Source organism: Myotis lucifugus, unplaced genomic scaffold (assembly GCF_000147115.1).
Source record: "Myotis lucifugus unplaced genomic scaffold, Myoluc2.0 scaffold_53, whole genome shotgun sequence".
Classification (NCBI taxonomy): domain Eukaryota; kingdom Metazoa; phylum Chordata; class Mammalia; order Chiroptera; family Vespertilionidae; genus Myotis; species Myotis lucifugus.
Genome location: NW_005871101.1, coordinates 378,948 through 399,773, shown reverse-complemented (window position 1 = coordinate 399,773; position 20,826 = coordinate 378,948). Strand labels below are relative to the sequence as shown.

The following is a 20,826-nucleotide window of genomic DNA, read 5'->3' as shown; positions in this document are numbered from 1 at the left end:
AGGCTTCGGCAGAGGCTTTTGCATATGAATGCCCTGGCCCTTTGCAACCTGAAAATTACCTAACAAATTGCAGCTGGGCCAGACAGACCCAGAACTTCCAAGATAAGGCCCAAGGCCCCACAGCAGCTTGCATTGCTTCACAGCTGGACCTCATCTGGGCACCTCCAAACCCCAAAAAAGGAAGGGGAATCTGCAGATCTCTTCGTAGCTCCTGCTGGGTAGCCTCAGGAAGAGGCTAAATTAGCACCTCCTTAGATCCAAGAGCCAGTGTACCCAGTGGTCAGAGTGAGACCATCCAGATTACAACTCCTCAGATCCATAAGGGACACATTCAGGGGGCAGACTCAGTGAGCACCAAAGCCCCACTGAAGCAAGTCTTGCCCCAGAAGGGTGTCTTCAGCACAGAAGTTCTTCCACTGCAGACACAGCTAATTCTCACAGCCAATTGGCCTGGAGGTCAATTCCTCCCAGTGATAACTACAACAATCAAGGCTTAACTACAACAAGACTGTGCACAAAGCCCACAAAGGGGTGCACCAAGAGTGTCCACCTCAGGTAATTGGGGAGGCTGAGCCACTGGGCCCTATAGGACACCTAGCACACAAAGCCACTCTACCAACACAGGGAAGCATAAAAAATGCGGAGACAAAGAAACAGGTCCATGACAGAAATGGAGGAAAGCAAACTACTGGATATAGAGTTCAAAACCACGTTTATAAGGTTTTTCAAGAATTTTCTGGAAACCACTGATAAGTTTAGTGAGACCCTGGAGGATATGAAAAAAGACCAACTAGAAATTAAGCATACACTGACTGAAATAAAGAATAATATACAGAGATCCAACAGCAGACAAGAGGATCCCAAGAATCAAGTCAAAGATTTGAAATACGAAGAAACAAAAAATACCCAACTGGAAAAGCAAAATGAAAAAAGAACCCAAAAATATGAAGATAGTGTAAGGAGCCTCAGGGGCAACTTCAAGCATACCAACATCCGAATTATAGGGGTGCCAGAAGAAGAGAGAGAGCAAGATATTGAAAACCTATTTGAAGAAATAATGACAGAAAACTTCCCCTACCTGGTGAAAGAAACAGACTTACAAGTCCAGGAAGTGCAGAGAACCCCAAACAAAAGGAATCCAAAGAGGACCACACCAAGACACATCATAATTAAAATGCCAAGAGCAAAAGACAAAGAGAGAATCTTAAAAGCAGCAAGAGAAAAAAAGTCAGTTACCTACAAGGGAGTACCCATACGACTGTCAGCTGATTTCTCAACAGAAACTTTGCAGGCCAGAAGAGAGTGGCAAGAAATATTCAAAGTGATGAATAGCAAGAACCTACAACCAAGATTACTTTATCCAGCAAAGCTATCATTCAGAAGTGAAGGTCAGATAAAGAGCTTCACAGATAAGAAAAAGCTAAAGGAGTTCATCACCACCAAACCAGCATTATATGAAATGCTGACAGGTATTCTTTAAGAAGAGGAAGAAGAAAAAGGTAAAGATAAAAATTATGAACAGCAAATACATATCTATCAACAAGTGAATCTAAAAATCAAGTGAATAAAAAATCTGATGAACAGAATAAACTGGTGAATATAATAGAACCAGGGGCATGGAAAGGGAGTGGACTGACAATTCTTGGGGGGAAAGGGATGTGGGGGTGCAGGAAGAGACTGGACAAAAATCGTACACCTATGGATGAGGACAGTGGGAGGGGTAAGGGCAGTGGGTGGGGTGGGAACTGGGTGGAGGAGAGCTATGGGGGGGGGGAAAGAGGAACAACTGTAATAATCTGAACAATAAAGATTTAATTAAAAAAAAGAATTTAAAGATAAAAAATAAAGATAGCTTTATCTAGATTATTTTCAAAAAAAATGTCATGAACACATAATGATGTGATAAAAAATTATCAAAAAAATAATGTTGGCAATAGAGAATGAAAATCAATATCAGATTTTATGAGGTACCTCTGAGTGAAAAGACAGGATGTAGTTAGTAATCATTTTTATAATGAAAGGAACGGAGGGATGGAGGGAGGGAGGGAGGGAGGGAGGGAGAGAGAGAGAGAGAGAGAGAGAGAGAGAGAGAGAGAGAGAGAGAAAGGAAGAAAGAAAGAAAGAAAGAAAGAAAGAAAGAAAGAAAGAAAGAAAGAAAGAAAGAAAGAAAGAAAGAAAGAAAGAAAGAAAGGAAGAAAGAAAGGAAGAAAGAAAGGAAAGCCCTCTGAGCTCGCCAGGTCCAGCCATCTGAATAATCTGGCCACACGGTGACCAGCACACCTGGCTAAGCCTCTGCCACGGGTAGTGGAGAGTGTGTTGGTCTTTTGGATGTTACCATGCACCCGCCTCCTGCCAGCACACCTCAGAGCAATCTGTTACCTGTTGGCCCAGGGCAGCGGCCAAATTCCCACCAGCACTGTCACCAGAAACGCCAATTCTGCCTGGGTCCACCGAATACTTCTGTAAGACTTCCGGCTGCAGGAAATACTTCGTGGCCCGTACAACATCGTGAATTTGCTCAGGAAAATAAACCTTCGGAACGAGCCTGTATCTGTGAAGACAAAAGTTGTATTCATTTAAGGATATCACGGAGTCTTTAAGGCCATTTGAAGTTCAAGGAGACACTGGTTCTTTTGATGCCAGAAATAAACAGGTAAGAAATTGAATAGAAAAATAAACCATTCATTTTCTTGCAAATCAAATACTTAGTTTTAAAATGTAATGATTTTATATTATCAATAATTCTTCTTCTTTTTTTTTTTTTTACTATCAACCACCAAATCCAAACAAACACTTACCACCACTACCAATGCAGAAACAAAAGTAAAAAGCAGCTGTCGATTATCCAGCTATGGATAGAACCACAGTGGATCTGGAATTTTATTCTGGAAGTCAGCATCCCATTCACAACACCTCTGGTTTAGAAGATGATTCGGCAGCATTAACCACTTCACCGGTCATGTTTAATGAGTCCATATGGGATTCTTCATGATATACTTGTTAAATGTAGTAAAACCATACTCCACTGAAGAGGTCGTACCAGTCTGACATTATGAGCAGCACATTCACTCTCTGGAAGGCTTAAACTAAAGTGCCAGTTGTCAACCAGCTAAAAGGAAGTCAAACTGCCAGCCGGCCCAGGGCAGGCCCTCTGAGACACCTCTGGGCTTCTCCTACTGCCCTTCTTTGCAAGATCAGAGTCCCTTTCTGTCCCTACTCTGTGTATTCATATTCCCTTAAGGGTCCCCCAAAACCTTGTTTTTGTCAAATGCCCCATGCCATCTTACAAATCTATATTTGGTAGTCTCATCTTAGAGAGTCCTCTCAGTCTCCACCCTCCTTCCTTGCTTATTCTTACTCATCCTTTAATCCAGTGGTTCCCAAACTTATTTGGCCTACCGCCCCCTTTCCAGAAAAAAATATTACTCAGCGCCCCCGGAAATTAATTTTTTTTAAATTTTAATAGCAATTAAACAGAAAGATATATGTATTAATGTTTCTACCTTTTTCGTAAAATATAGTAAAGAAAGGTGTAAATTAGAAACATTGAAGTTTGAAATTATGAAACTATTTATTGAACTCAGAATAGAAAGGTAATACAAAAAAAGTTAAAACAAATGCACCTGTGGCCATCACCGCCCCCCTCCTGGATCGCTGCAGCGCCCACCAGGGGGCGGTAGCGCCCACTTTGGGAATCACTGCTTTAATCCTTACTTCTAGGGTTTGGCCTCCTCTGGGCAGCCTTTCTTGACTATTAACTCCACTTGCTTATGGGGCTGAGCTAGCTACTATTCCTTGATTACTTCTATGTGCTGGGGTATATTACTCATCTTGAAATGATTTCTTTATGTATTCCTCTAAAGAGTGTGTTCTCTGATATCAGGGACTATGTTTCGTTCATCATTGTGTCTCCTGTATCTATCAATGTGCTAGGCACATAATCATCCATCCAGTAAATCTTTTGTAAGTATTAATATACCTTCATTTTGCACATAGTAAGCACTGAGGCACAGACAAGTTACTTAATTTGTGTATAAGTCTAACACATCAAAACAAGGCAGACTGGAAACCACTTAATTAAAATCTAATACTTTATTACATGCATATATGCATAGCCCATGGACATAGACAATAGTGTGATGAAGGCTCAGGATGAGTGGGTGTAGGGAGGAGGAGGTCAATGGGAAAAACAACAAAAACAAGGGGGACAACTGTAATACTTTCAACAATAAAGATAAACTTTAAAAAAATAAAATCTAATAGTTAAGAACTCGGGTCTTTTGATTTCCATTTCAAACTAGCATTCTTATTTTCAGAAACTGATTTTTCCTAAGCTACTCTACATAAGGCCATTTATCTCCCATATAAAATCCAATTATTTAACTAAATATCTTCACATTTAGTTAAATTGCCAAATATCTTCACAGTGTAGATAGTCAAATGGACAAATATTTGTGAAATACTTTGACAAACAGAAATGTAGATCTGGTCATTCAGGAATGACTACATTAAACAACTCCAAGTGCAATAAGAAAATTCCCTTGGTGACTGCCTTATAAGAGATAAATTAAGTTTTCTGATTTATTTCTTACTGTTTATATCTGTGGTGATTAAGTAATATCCAAAATGGTGTTTTTTCTCCAGTTGATTTTCATTAGTCTTAAAGCTACTGCTGTAACATTCCATTGGTAATAATTGGTGAAAGAAGTATAATGACACCGTTTTCTCCACTAGGTGGAGACAGCTCACAGGGTTCTGGGAGGAGATCTCAATATTTTAACTCCAGTATTACAGCAGAATTCTTAATTCTTTCAGTGAAATAAATACAAATGGACTTTATGACTCAAGTTGTGAAAATAAAGGCTACTTGGTCTCAGGAAGATTCCATATATCACGATAAACTATTTTCCTGATGGCCCAGGATGTCAGAACATATTCTACTAACACACAAACATAAATTCAATTTTCAGATGTTGTTTCACAAAAGGTACTAGTGATTTTGAATAAAGAGAAAATGGGTAAGCTAAAACAAACACAAAAAAATGCTATTACCTCAAATCTTATCAGCCAGTTAGTAACTGGTTCAGATTAAACATGTTTAAATAGGTTATGATAAAAAGTCTTCCCGGCGCCCATAAAAACCTACCTCCCCACCCCTCCCTTTACCTTTGCTCAAGCTGGAAACATTCTCTAATTTTATTCAATAAGAAGGGACACTCTTTGCACAGACTGGGGACTACAGTGAAACTAGATATCGCTGAGGTCACCTCGTGTAAGATGAGCCTTCAAAGGAGCTTGAAATGGACCAGAGGAGCATAACAAAAGTTCTGTTGTATCCAGGCACAGGAAACAGAATCAGGAGGAAATTTATGAGTGGTGGAGCCAAAGAAAGCATGTGTAAATATGTGTATTGCCTGTTTTGGTTCAAAGCTATGTCCCTGCAAAGTACTGAGAGGATTCTGCCTTTTTTTTTTTTTAATTTAAAAATTATAGATCTTGACTAAAAGCGCCTAATGAATTCTAGCAAACAGAGTCTCAATTTCCCCAACTCACTGCGGGGATGGATACTCTGCAATGCCAGCGTTTGCCTATCTACTACTGTGCACGCCTCCCACCAGAACAAAATTTACTGTACACTCAGGGATGAGGTTTAGTCAAGTTAATCAAGGTGTGCACTCTATAAGAGTCATGTTCCTGCTAGGCGAGCACCTCACCTCGTGCTCTGCAGATGGGTTTCACTCGAATCTGAGAGCAAACCTGTGGGTTTAAGGATGAACATGGGAGGCCCAAGGAGGATGTGTCACTTGTCTACAACAGCTAGTAGGAGGCCAAGCTGTGATGTGAATTCACAGATTTTAAAACCCATGTGTGTCGTATTCCCCCTTTTAAAATATATTTTCTTCAACACTCACAGGCTTTTACTAATGTGCATGTGTGCTCTCGTTACCCTGCCAAAGCAGTAAGTTCTCAAAAGTGTAGATTTCTGCCCGGCCGGCCGGCATGACTCAGTGGTTGAATGTCAACCTATGAATCAGGAGGTCATGGTTCGATTCTCGGTCAGGGCACATGCCCTGGTTGCAGACTGGATCCCCAGTATGGGGCATGCAGGAGGCAACCGATCAATGATTCTCTCTCATCACTGATGTTTCTATCTCTCTCCTCCTCTCCCTTCCTCTCTGAAATCAATAAAAATATATATATTTTAAAAAGTGTAGATTTCTGACACCCTAGAACATCTCTCATGATTTCAATGGTTTTGCAATATTCTCAAAACAAGCCACCAAACACAGTGTCTGGGCACAGGGCACATCTTGTGGATGAAAAAGGGGTGTCATAATAAACTGGAGGCCCAGTGCACGAAATTTGTGCACTGGTAGGGTCCCTAGCGGTTGCCGGCCAGGTATTCCCTCCCTTCCCCTAGCTGCCTGCCACCACCTCCGCCACCCAGGGCCTCATTCCCGTCCCCCGGCCAGCCCCGCCCCCTGGTCAAACTCCCAGATGAACTCCCAGTTGAGGGAACAATTTGCATACTACACTTTTATTATATAGGATCATAAATCCCTAACTGGGCAAGTCATGGGGGGTAGTGATGCCCCAGGCATAAAACTTCTTTAGTTTTTAAGCCAGCCCAGTCCATTGTTCTTGCGCATCTAGGTTAACACACCTTTGAGATGCCAGAAGAGACCCCTGGAAGGTGTAACCACCCTCAAGACAGCACATAATCTTGTCAACTACCCTGTAATCTAACCAGGCCTTGCTTTCTCCCACCTTCCTGTCATCTTTCTTATATTTCCTCCTGAATTCCAAAAATGCATAAACAAAACTGCAAAGTAACACTCTGGAGCATCGGACATCTTGCTTCCTGGCAACTGCCATCAGTTTTGGCTCAAATAAACACTTATAAAAATTCTCTGCAGCCAAACCGGTTTGGCTCAGTGGATAGAGCGTCGGCCTGCGGACTGAAAGGTCCCAGGTTCGATTCCGGTCAAGGGCATGTACCTTGTTTGCAGGCACATCCCCAGTAGTGGGTGTGCAGGAGGCAGCTGGTCAATGTTTCTCTCTCATCGATGTTTCTAACTCTCTATCCCTCTCCCTTCCTCTCTGTAAAAAATCAATAAAAATATATTAAAAAAAAATTCTCTGCAGGTTTGGATGTTTCTTCTGTTGACAGTCTTTAGTAACATACTTTTCTTTCCTCCCAATACAATTTTAAAGATTTACTTCTTTTACATATAACACTCTCTGTGGTGAGAAAAGTAATAAGCCATATGGCTTTAACAACATAAAAACAGAGAGTGTTCCTAACCCACCTACCCGTCTGGTACATCTCCAAGGACTCCGCTTGCTGCATCCTCTGCATAGCTCAGCTTCAAACTCCGTATGCACCGTGGGATAACCCTGGGGGCTTTACAAAAACACTGAGCCCCTCTACAAAGCATCCCAATTCATCTGATCTGGAGTAGAGCCCAGCACAGCTATATTTGAAGAAAAATTCCCCCAGGCAATTCTAATGTGCAGCCAAGGTTCAGAACTACCACCGAGTCCAGCCACATGGAGAGTCTTCTCTGAGACAGGTCCTAATGCATTGATCCCTCTCTCCATCCCCGATGCCCTCCCCTCCCCCACTCAGCAATGCCTCGTCAAATGTTCTGATCCTTTAAGTCTCATTTCAAATAATGCCACTTAATCCGTGAAACCTTTCGAGAGCCCAGCCAAAAGCAACTCCCTCCTTCCTGGAAGCCCGACAGGTCTCCCCGAGGATAGGTGGTAACGCAGACATCTCTGGAAGCAGATGGGAAGTCAGGATGACGTCCTCAAGAGCTGGATGGATACCCACCTGAAATGGCAGCACCCACTTTATTAAGGGACAGGGAGATGGGCTAGTGCTCAGAAAGTCTGACAGGTTGCTCCTTAAGTCAAAGGCTGGTGCTGCACACAAGCCCAGTAGTTCCCGTAGTTGAAGGGAAATGTAAGTGGCTACAGGCCTGTGGAAGTTGAAGCCCTGAATGTCACTATTGTTCTAGTGACACTGTAGCGCGTTCTCCCTCCAATAACCCCACCTGGAAACACTGTGTACAACCTTCCACTGCAGACAAGGACACAGAGTGCTCTTCGTGGACTGCCAGTTAGGTGAAAGGTGCGCGTGACATTCCAGAATGAAATCATACACCTATGAGATCCGGCAGGTGTGAGATAAGAATCTCACTCCTTTTTTTTTTTTTCTTTTTTTCCTCCTTTTCACTATCTCCCAGGAGGAGCTCAATAGATTCATCTTGTGAATACAAAAAGATTACTATTCACCCTAACGGTGTGGCTCAGTGATTGAGCGTCGACCTATGAACCAGGCATTCACGGTTTGATTCCCAGTCAGGGCACACGCCTGAGTTTCAGGTTCCATCCCCAGTAGCGGGGTGTGCGGGAGGCAGCCTATTGATGATTCTTTCATCATTAAGGTTTCTATCTCTCTCTCTCCTTCTCCCTTCCTCTCTGAAATCAATAAAAATATATATTTTAAAAAGGTTACTGTTCTCATTCATAGAGAAGGTCTCTTCAACAGATCAATAATTGCATCCGTATTGTGCTCTCTGTGAGAGACATCTCCAGAGGAAGTCCATTCCCCTAACAGAGAAAAGCTTCCTTTCCATTAAAACAGCGGTTCTCAACCTGTGGGTCGCGACCCCTTTGGGGGTCGAACGACCCTTTCACAGGGGTCGCCTAAGACCATCGGAAAACACATATATAATTACATATTGTTTTTGTGATTAATCACTATGCTTTAATTATGTTCAATTTGTAACAATGAAAATACATCCTACATATCAGATATATTTACATTACGATTCATAACAGTAGCAAAATTACAGATATGAAGTAGCAACGAAAATAATTTTATGGTTGGGGTTCACCACAACATGAGGAACTGTATTAAAGGGTCGTGGCATTAGGAAGGTTGAGAACCACTGCATTAAAAGAACCTACACTAACATTGCACATGTGGGAGCACTGGGAATGCTTGATCATTTATCTTTTCATTCTTAAAATGTGGTTAGTGCATGAAGATTGCGGAAGGGTCCTCCTTCCTGGTTCTCCTCTCAAAATTGGCCCCTGGATAGAGCTTTGATGTATTTACGGTCCTTCGGCAAAAGGAGAGCTGAGGTTAGCAAAGGCTCGGCTGACTGGGTAAGAATTGCATCCACAAGAACTGACCCGTCAGGATGCAGCACCAGAACTGTGATCCATGCCCAGGATGGGATTCTCTGATGCTCCCTTCACCAACCAAGACTTCTGGAGTCCTATCTCCCTACACAGCAGGGAGCTCCCCAGACTCTCCGCCTTTATCTAACTGCCTCCTCCCATTCAGATGCAAACCTCCCCTTTCCCCTCAAAGGTAAACAGGCAGCCAGAGCACTCCCCCAGGTGGCTACGGAAGTCTAAGCAGGTTTGGTGCCCGGTCCTTCTGGCCTCCTTTCTCTGTCATTTCAGAAGCTAAACATAGCTCTAGGGTTCAGGCGTGGGTTAACCAGGCTCCCAGCCTCCCTGTGGTTTGCAGTCCCAGGTGCTCTGTAGCCGCAGCGCAGGCTTTCTGTAAAGCTCCAGTCTCCTCCTCCCCTCCCCCAGAAATTCTAAAAAAAACCCACAAAACCACAAAAGAGAAACCGGTGGATTTTTGATAGTAGAAAACCAAGCCAAAAGGCTTTAGTGAAATGTCTAAAAAGGGGATTCACCAAGTTAATGATAGTGAAGAGACTAAAAGGACCTATTTCTTCCAATAAACCTTTTCCCTTTTTTTTTTTTTTATGGTTCTATTACTGCCACCTGACATCTGACGGAATGGGAAGAAATCGCCATCTACAGAGGGGAGTTTACGAGTGTAGTAAAGATTTCATTGAAAGCAAAACACAACTTGAAACTGTTTTCCTCATCCAAGAAAGCAACATACGTGCTTTCCAGAACTTAACAGAACTCATAGGATTAAATAAAATGCATTAAATAGAATTTAACAATATGCTAACTGTGTTAGCTTACATTTTATCTTTAAAAAAAAAGAAATTAAATCTTCCTTTTCCCTCATTTTTCATGGTTCTGGTATTGTGTCTGATTATATAAACTACAGGTAAATAGATACCATTTCTTAAGAAAGATACCATATTCTAGCTAAACTGCAGTGAATGTTGTGAAAATAAGTTTATGAATATAAAATAGGACCTTCCTAGATCAGATAAGTGAGGCTACATCCATGTATCCTTGGTATTATAAGTTTAAAAGATAAACTGTCTCATTTACTTAACGAACACGTATTGGGCAATGGATATGTAAAATAGTGGAGTGTTGTGGAAGCTACTGAGGAGAAGGCACAGCCTGTTTTTATACCTTGAGGCCTTTATCTACATCTCCGTTGCTGGCTCAGTCCCCAGAACCTTGAGCCAGTGCCAGCAACATGAACTGAGCAGTTCCAACTCCTGCTGCTCTCCTCATGTGAGGGGATCCCATGGTCAGCGCGGCCCCCAACCCTTGCCTACCAGCTTCCTCAGAGTAAACCTTCCCCCGGCCTCACCCCAAGTGAAGGAAGCTGTGACCCACCACCACTCCCGTGGGCCTGGAAGATAAGGGAGCAGCTATCTCCAGACAGTATTCCTGCTGGGGAAGGTGGGATTCCCGGAAAGCCGGGGCCCACGTCTTCCCCAAGACTCTCAGGATCACCCACCTTTAATTCTTCTTTTCCTTAGTCATCGTCAGAAGTATGAGTCCCTCTATCTGTCTTCTCTCATGTTTTATTCCCTAAGTGCCCTCTGCCTCCTCCCCTTCCTCCCAAGCCCTCTCATGACACCACTTTGGACCTCCAGGGCCAACTCACTTTGTCTAACTAGGTTCTACTTGTCCATAGGACCTCGATTCCAAGATGACTTTATGACACCTTTTCTGACCCTTCAAACTGGGGTAAGATCTTACCTATTAGATTCCTCCATTACTACCTACCTTCTACTTCATATCACTTATCACACTTAGCATGACTTGTTCAAGGTTTATTTTCTCACCTAGATTTTATTTTCTCCCCTAGATTCGTGAGGGCAGAAATGATGGCTGTCTTACTCACATTGTATGCCACCAGAATTTAACCTAGTAACTGGCACATAATACGGATTCAATAGATATATACGGGATAAAAGAAAGAGGAAAGATATAGCAGTGAGAGGAAATATGTTTTCAAGTCAGATGATACTTTCCAAGAGAAACATCATGATCATATGATATTGGCTATCCCTCAACTAGAGCATAGGTTATGCAGCTCTTTGTGGGCTGGTCGGCCTGGAGCCTAAGCATCTTAGCTCATCATTTCTGCGAAGGAAAGTGCTGAGAGTTCCAAACACGTGTTGGTAAATAAATTTGTTAGTTGGGCCTTTCCATTCTGTGGACTACAGCACTAAGCTTCCAGACCAGAGGTTCTCAACGTGTGGGTCGCGACCCCTTTGGCGGTCGAACAACCCTTTCACAGGGGTCGCCTAAGACCATCCTGCATATCAGATATTTACATTACGATTCATAACAGTAGCAACATTACAGTTATGAAGTAGCAACGAAAATAATTTTATGGTTGGGTCACAACATGAGGAACTATTTATAGGGCCAGAAGGTTGAGAACCACTGCTCCAGACTGTCGCACCTTTGGGTATCCGAAGCCCTTCTATCTCAATTGTCCAAACTGCTTCTCCTGACAACTCAACTCAAAGTATATTTGCCTCACATACATGTGCTAAGCCTTGTGCTGGGTGATGGGGACCCAAAGGAAAGAAGGCATGGTTTCTGTCCCAGCAGCTCACATTTGCGACACACACAAAAGAATCCTAACCCCACTTTGCACGTGAGGTTAAATGACTTGCCTGAGGTCACGCAGTTGTGAGTAATGATAATGGCCCACAGCTGCATGCCTCCCAGCTGAAAAAACTTATGGAAGCTACATTAGGCCCTACGGAAAGTAAAAAATGGAAGTGGTCCCTCCATGTTTTAGTTCTTAAAAAAAAAAAAAATTCTTTAAAAACATCTCATGCATCCTTGTGTGTTTGATGATAAGCCTGAGAACACCTGTTTTACTTAAACCAGATGCTGACAGGTGGGGAAGGGCGTGTGGGAAGAACACAGGCATGCTGCCAACTGCTTATATGGAAGCCCTGAAGGGTGAGGCCTGGGTGGAGAATCCTCATGGTGCCAAGGAAAGCAGGGCCAACTTTCCTCCTTCCTCCAGGCCTTTGAGGAGCTGGAGCTACACAGGAAACCGCGGAAGGGGCTCTGAGGCTGGTTCCCCAGCACCGAGCTGTGGGACCTCGCTCCGTACTGGGGCTCAGCGGCTTACACAGCCCTGGTTTCCTCTGGCCAGCTGCCCGGGCCAGATGACATCATCACTTAAGTGAAGGTTCCTGCATTACCACACTTCCCCGAGGTCCCTGGAGTGACCTGGGAGGCCTCCCTGAGAGGCCACTCTGCTGAGGAAGCAGCCACAGCACCGCTCCAGGTGGCTCCACGGCTTCTGTGCACAGGGTCAGGGCTGCCCACAGGACTCGGGAGACCAGCCCTTCCACGGGCTGCAGAAGAAAGGATTCTCTGAGGTCTCTGATCTGGGTTGGGGGCAAGGAGGGAAATCTGCTGGCAGAAAGCGGTAGAGGGACCGGGGGAGCTGGGTAAGCTCAGGGCACGGAGAGTGGCTGATGGTGTCATAACACTGTCACACTGTTACTGGCCATTACCAGCTTCCTCCAGGACTGGCCTGCTGCCGGGCCTGGGAACGGTTTGGCCTGGCTCAGTTCCCCACTCCAGCCCTGTGACTAGCGAGCTGTGGGACCTCCCGCAGGTTACTTAACTTCTCGGGCATCAATTTCTTCATCTGTGAGGAAAATATCAAAATACTTCTCTTGGATGATTTATATGAGGATTAAGCAAGAGTCTATTCATTCATCCCACAAATATTTATTGAATGCCCACTATCTGCCAAGAATGTTTGCAGGCAATAAACAAAAGAGGCAAAAAATCTCCCAAACCTCTGCCTTAATGAAACGTACATTGTCCGTTTCCATTCAGTACAATGACTACCTAATAAGTTTATGATCTGTCAGATGTTGATGACAGTTTTGGAGAAAAATAAAGCAGAGGAAAAGTGGGTTGCAATTTTTTTTTTTTTTTGGAATGCGGTTCTATCTGTGAATGGAGGGGGAAGAACTGGTAGGTAGAGTTGTGTCTGCATATGAAATTTTCATTATTTATTAATATTTTTACTTACTATCGGTTTACATTTTTAAGTGTTTTTACAGCTCTTTGGGGGTATCGTTGACATAAAATAAAGTACACACATTTAAAATGTACAATTTGATAGATTTTTACGTATGTATACACCCTGGAAACCACCACCACAATGAAGATAATAAACATAGCCATCACCCTTCGAAGTTTCCTCCTGCCCCTTTGTAATCTTTCCCTTCCACCACCCGCTTCCCCAATCTGTCCCCAAGCCACCACTGTTCTTTCTTCTATTACTATAGACGAGCCCACATTGACTAGAAATCTATATAAATGAAGGGTTGCAATTTTAAATAGGGGAGTCAGGGAAGGCCTAGCTGAAAGGATGACATAAGAAAAAGATGGCAAGGAGGAGAGACGGGTGTGCAACAGCACCTGCACCAGGTCCGCCACAGAACAGGTACACAGTTTTGTATTATCGCTATCCCCACATCTGGTATAAACACTCACATTCTGCTTAGTCTCCCAGAAAGATGGCTAATGTAGGAGCAACTCAAAAGATCAATACTAATATCACTACGAATGATAATAATAACTACATCGACGAAGATTCGTTGAACTCATTACTGTTCACAAGGTCTGACAGAACCTGAGTCCAGGAGAATCACTTTTACAACTCATGGTTGCAGGAGAGATTTTCTCAAAATGCTGATTGGTTTTTAGTTTTTAAAAAAGCAATAATCAGCCCAACCAGCATGACTCAATGGTTGAGCGTCGACCTATGAACCAGGAGGTCACGGTTCTATTCCCGGTCAGGGCACATGTCCAGGTTGCAGGCTCGATCCCCAGTGTAGGGTGTGCAGAAGGCAGCCAATCAATGATTCTCTCTCATCATTTATGTTTCTATCTCTCTCTCTCCCTCTCGCTTCCTCTCTGAAATCAATAAAAATAAAAAAGCAGTAATCAAGCTTATATGCTATAGATAACTGACTATATATCTCTCCATTTTCATTAATTCCTTTTCCAGAAGTTTCCAAAACTAAAATAAAAAAAAAATAAGTTGAGGCATTATAAAGAGAGAAATTCTAAGTAATATCTGAAATTATTTTGTGTAACCTTGGGAAAGTCACCTCACCTCTCTGGGCCTTTATTTTTAGACTTTATTTTATCACTTGTACATTAAAGTAACTGCACAATTATCTAGGATCCTTTCTTAAAATTTTTTCTATGACTAGTATTAATTACTTACTCAATGGAGACAATGACAGCATTCAACTCCTCAGCCATTGCTGTACACAGTTCATCATAATATCTGATTTCTAAAGGAAACAAAGGAGCAATCACTATTAAACAAGTTATTTAATACTGTCTATTCTTCAATTCTGCTAATTGTGAATCCCTTTTAGACTTGGACTTAAATTATTAACAATAAAAAGCAAATGTGACCATAGATCTCCTTAATACAGCTACGTATACAAATGCAGAATTTAAATCAGTTTCTGATAAAATGCAGTTGCTATATAATAACAGGAAATCTATATCAGATTGCCTTTGAATGTGCTTTTAACTAACTAGACATTTGTTTCATAATGGACTCTATGAAATGCACCAAATTCATTCTGCAGCTCTTCAAATGTATGTCTTTCCAAAAATCACAGCCAATAAGCAGTTTTCTCCTGAGAACCATAAAAATTTTCTCTTTTAACACCCGCATTTTATGTAATTCAGGAAAATCACCAATTTGAAGAATGTGGTATTTTGTTTAAATCAACACATAACAAACTAAAATTTTAAGAACTCTTAGCAATTCTTAGAAAGAGAATCCAAAGATTTGCGGTGACAGCAGCAATTTTATTATGCAAAAAATCAATCCCTTGCTGTTCTCCCAATATATTAAGAGCAGATTGTGTCAACAAAAAGCCAAACTATCACCTTATCCATAGGCTTTCCAAGGCAGTCTTAGAATTAGAAGTTTAATAACAACATAACCATCCACACACCTCCCTCAGCCTGATGCTTCCTCTGACAGTAGTGATCAGTCAAAATTAATACGGAAAAGGCCACGTTGGCTCTTATAACCATTCCTGGCCTCCAGTGTAAGTCTCACCTGGCAAGTGTCCCATGGTACAGACTCATTCTTTTTTAGGAAAAAGATTCTGTTTTATTAATTTTTATATCCCATCAGCTAGCACATAGTAGAGTGAGCACAGGTACAGGTTTGCATGCAACTGTTTGAGTTTTTGTACCGGAAGCCCTGCCCTTCAGGAAACCTCTCAGTCCTAGGCAAACCCACCTGCTCAGTAAACATCTCTTTAAAACGTCAACAAATCAACGATTAAAGAATTATGAATATGGAGTTAAATGGAATGGGATTACTATAAAGAGCTATACTTTCGGCCTTTCCCTCATAAAAAAAATATGTTATTAAAACAAAACAAGCAAGCAAACGAGAACCAGATGCCAAAGCTCTGGGGTTGAAGATGAGGAAGTAGCTCCATGAAAATCGCAGGTGGCGATAAGGCCCTCACTTCCTCCCCGGTTTGCACTCTGCCCGCTGCTCCACCTGGCAGCGTGCCATTTTGATCCCGTTCTGCTCATGAAAGAAATTCTACCCTAAAGAGAACATTCTTGAACTCTGTAAGAGCACTTCCTTTGCACGGTGGCACCCTTTTGTATTTCCACCCTTGGTTTCATAAGCAGATGAAATGTAGATGAGTTAACATGTGCATTCGGGAACACCTGTTCTATTTCATAGAAAAGGGGTCCTCAAAACACAATGAAATCCCACCTTATTTGGGTGCAGAACGCTATTGCCAGCACTTTGTAATAAGTTAGTCTATGATTTAGGTCCCAGGAAATATTTTCAAAACAGTCTACCTTAATAAACAAACAAATAAGCAAATAGGCAAAAACCTTTATGTAGGGCAGTGATGGCGAACCTTTTGAGCTCGGCGTGTCAGCATTTTGAAAAACCCTAACTGAACTCTGGTGCCGGGTCACATATAGAAATTTTTTGATATTTGCAACCATAGTAAAACAAAGACTTATATTTTTATATTTATTTTATATATTTAAATGCCATTTAACAAAGAAAAATCAACCAAAAAAATGAGTTCGCGTGTCACTTCTGACACGCGTGTCATAGGTTCGCCATCACTGATGTAGGGTATAATCATCGAAACCAGGACACGTTCAAGCATGAAAAGGACACACCACTAATACTTCTGCTGGGATAATAGGGGCAACTGGGACTGCCCACAGGGACCAAGTCAAATGGTCCCCCTCTCTTTACCCAATAAGAAAGTCAAACTCAATTACACACACACCTCTCTCCCAGGGCCAACCACAACCCCAAAGAAACTTAAGAGGACCAGGACATACTTGCGCTTGCCAAGGCCCAGCCTCCCCCGTGGATATAAACAACGCTGCGTTTCAGTGGCTCTCCTGGCTTTGCGGGGCCTTCAAACACTCTGACTTCCACGCCGTCAAAGTCAGTGTCGGTCACGTTCACCTGAGCAGATGACCATGCGCTTTTCTTGCCAAAAGAACCGATGATAAAATTCAGTGCGAGCAGGTGATGGCTCAGGCCCAGGTAGTGCATCAGGTTACTCTGCAGGGTGAGGGAGGGAATACAGAGGGGAGGGCGGGTCAATTTTGTCATCACCAGAGCCATACTCACCAATGCTCAGTATTTAAATTCTTACAAGGACTTGCTGCCACTTTTAATACAGTAACAAATTGCTTTTGGAGCTTACATAATTATTTTCATACATTAGATTCCCTTTGATTTTTCAAAATCAGCTCTGAGAGGGGAATGGGACAGGTATCTTCAGTCCCCTCTTATCACAAAGGCGTAGAAATGAAATAAACTTACTCACTTAGATGGTAAGTGGCAGTGCCAGGACTGAAACCTGGAACTCATGAATTCCAGGATTCAGTCCTTTTTGTTTTTTCTTCCACCAGCACATCACAGTTCAAAAGCATAGAAGGAGTGAAGGAAATATACCTTATTTAAATGCAAGTAAGAGGAAAGTTTTATATTTACTTTAAGTATTTTTAAACTTGTATATTTGTCTGTCTGAGAGTAGGGGAAAGGAATAAGGTGTGAGAGGGAACAGCAGAGTCAACTGCAACCCTGGCATTTAGAAGCAAGCTAAGCCAGGATCCCAACCAGGATCTTTTCAGCAATGTGCAAAGAACATACAGCACCCTCGTTTCCCCTTGGAGCCCGAGGGCATCGAGCTCCGCATTAAATGTTCACAGAAAGTTATTTGGTGGAGAAGGAGCATTGAGAGAAGAGACCCAAGTCATCCCCTCAGCAAAGACCTTGTGGAATGCACTCCTCTCTCTTCACCTCTTATACAGGCCCTTCCTATTGAGTGCACTTGTAAAACTGACCTCCCTACAGGACTTCCTAGCTGTGTTTCAAAGACAGAGATTTAGAAGCAGCAGAGACAGGTCAAGCCAGAGAGGCTCAGAAGGGTCAGAGTGATTGGAAACTTGTCAGACACACGTGTGTGAACTTTCTCCAAGCGGCTCTTAACCGCCGGAAGGGAAGCAGCTGGGGAGTAACAGTGCCCTTCTGTAGACCACGAAACAGAATACTGATGATTAGCAAAATATTTAATGCCATCCTACGATCCAGGAAGCAAAGCTACCAGCAGAAATCAGGACTAGATAAAGTCTGCAATACCCCATCACACAGCTTCTCAGCACAGTGTGCATGGCGCACAGTGAAGAGAGCACCCATGTATTGTCACCCAGAACCCCTCAGCCCCTGGGCAGCCAAACTCCTGAGCCCATTATTCCAGTGTCCCATATAAATATTATTATGCAATACATATACCTGCCATGAAAAGAGTTGGAAAGCACTGTGTTCTAAATCCACTGGCCAGTGTTCATGAAAAGAAAAAAGAACACCTAGAATAGTGGCTGGTACACACTAAGCCTCATATGGTTAATGTGAGTAGTCTACCTCTGATCCAGAAGATCGCTGCATCTTCTGGAGTCAGCCTGGGGGGATAGGTAGTGCAATTTTTCTAGAGAAACTGAGATAAACCGTTTTCCCCCCTGATGTACATTTGTAAGTAGGACGATGAGGATTACCAAGTTCTAAAGTTATTTCAGGTTAAAGAGATGTAAAATAATTATCTCTAAAAAGTTCATTTGTATGCTTACATCAAAAGGGAAGGGAGGCTGGGGAAAAGCCACAGTACACTGATACCCACACACATAACTAACTTAGCACGTGGTCAACTTTCAACACGAGCCAACCACATTAAATGCTTAGAGCTTCTATTGCAACTAACTACTGCATCATTTCCTGGATTCAAAGGCTGTATTCTACGTCAGTGGTTCTCCACCTTTTTCAGTGATGGTCATTCCATTCTGTCAAACAGTTTTTAAATTCTCCTCTCTAAATCCTGCTTTACTTCTGCCTATTATAGAAAAAGAAATTTTCATGGACCATTTATCTGCATGAAAATCTATGGTCATGATTAACCTCTGGAAGGGGAGTAGCTGGCCTGCGTGGGTCAGTGGTTAAGTGTCGACCTATGAACCAGGAGGTCACGGTTCGATTCCAGATCAGGGCACATGCCCGGGTTGCGGGCTCGATCCCCAGTGTGGGATGTGCAGGAAGCAGCTGATCAATGATTCTCTCTCATCATTGATGTTTCTATCTCTCTCTTCCTCTCTAAAATCAGTAAATATATGTATATCCTATATAATAAAAGGGTAATATGCAAATTGACCAAACGGCGGAATGACCGGTCGCTATGATGTGCACTGACCACCAGGGAGCAGACACTCAATGCAGGAGCTGCCCCCTGGTGGTCAGTGTGCTCCCACAGGGAGTGCACCACTCAGGCAGAAGCCAGGCTCACGGCTAGTGAGTGCAGTGGGAGCCTCTCTCGCCTCCGCAGCAGCACTTAGGATGTTCCACTGCGGGCTTACATCCCTGGAGGGCTCCCAGACTTCGAGAGGGCGCAGGCTGGGCGGAGGGACCCTGCCCCCCCTTCCTCCCCCCCCCCCCAAGTGCACGAATCTCGTGTGGCTGGCCTCTAGTATATATATATATATATATATATTTGTTTTAAAGGTGGGTAAAAGATGTACTGAGAACTTAAATAGGTAAGAATTTAAGTCTTGTCTGATTCCCTCCCTTTACCCAAATTCCCATCTTTTCTGAAGCTTTCATAGTTCCCTGTACTTTCTTTGAGACTTTAACTCTGAAGAAAATTCCTTTGATTTTAAAGCATCGATTCCGATTAAATTTTTTTTTTTAAGTTGGAAACCAAACAAAACATGCCTGCAGGCCAAATCTGGTCTAAGGGCCACCAGCAGCAACTTCTGGCAGAGAGGACGGACGATCCAGTCTGACTGGAAGTGCAGCAGGAAAGCTGCTGGCAGAGTAAATGCTCTCACGTGTAGACCTTGGTTAGTGTTCAACAATAAAACAACAGAGATTGTGGGACACTGTATTATTGATATTATGAGATTATCCTTTAGGAAGAATTATGCAGCTGAAGTGTACACACAATAGGGTGGTTTAAGAGAGGAGACTGGAGGCAAGGGCAACTGCTCTAAGAGCCAGGCAGTTGTCTGCAGGAGAGAAAATGAGGGTCTGCCCCTGGAGAACACGGGGCGGGAACGGCAGCAGGATCACTGAGTCAGAGGTGATGGGCCTTGGCAACTGCTCATAGAGAGGAGGGGCTGTGAGGCAGGTAGGCAGGGTGAGGGACACAGACAAAAGATTCAGAGATGCCCAGGGTTTTCACCTGGGGTATGAGAAACGGAGACACGGGCAGAACAGTCAGGGAAGGTAAGATAAGATTCCTTTTAGAATTGCTCCATGCAAAGCCAATGGAAGAGTTAGGTAGATCAGTTGCTCCCTGTATGTGCTCTGACGAGGGATCAAACCCAAAACCCTTTAGAGCAGTGGTTCTCAACCTTCTGCCCCTTTATTTATTTATTTTTCTTTTTTTTTTCTCTTTGTTTTTAACCTTCTGGCCCTTTAAATACAGTTCCTCATGTTGTGACCCAACCATAAAATTATTTTCGTTGCTACTTCATAACTGTAATGTTGCTACTGTTATGAATCATAATGTAAATACCTGATATGCAGGATGGTCTTAAGCGACCCCTGTGAAAGGGTCGTTCGACCGCCAAAGGGGTCGCGACCCACAGGTTGAGAACCGCTGCTTTAGTTCGAGGGACGACCCTCCAACCAACTGAGCCACCTGGCCAGGGCTGGCCTTTAGCAACTTTAAGCTAACTTATAACTTATGTTTAAGTTAACTTGTAAGATTCCAGTATATCTTCTAGTGCAGTGGTTCTCAACCTTGGCTGCACAATAGAATCACCTGGGAATCTTTTTAAAATCCTGGTTTCTGGGCCTCATCCTCCGGAAATTCTGTTTCTTTGTTATGGGGTGGGGCCACAACATTAGTAACAAAGAAACAGAATTTCCGGAGGATGAGGCCCAGAAATCAGAATTTTAAAAAGATGCCCAGGTGATTCTAATGTGCAGCCAAGGTTGAGAATCACTGTTCTAGTGAATCTAAGACATTATAAAGTTCTTCAAAAATGCTGATTTTT

General features: G+C 42.9%; 1 protein-coding gene across 1 annotated transcript in view; it reads right to left on the bottom strand.

The window, feature by feature from the left end:
- Positions 1-20,826, bottom strand: part of NCEH1 (neutral cholesterol ester hydrolase 1) — a 64,713-nt gene that overhangs the window by 6,276 nt on the left and 37,611 nt on the right. The window contains 3 exon segments of the mRNA XM_006088834.3: positions 2,380-2,551; positions 14,477-14,546; positions 16,609-16,837. Coding sequence (XP_006088896.2) covers positions 2,380-2,551; positions 14,477-14,546; positions 16,609-16,837 — 471 coding nt within the window.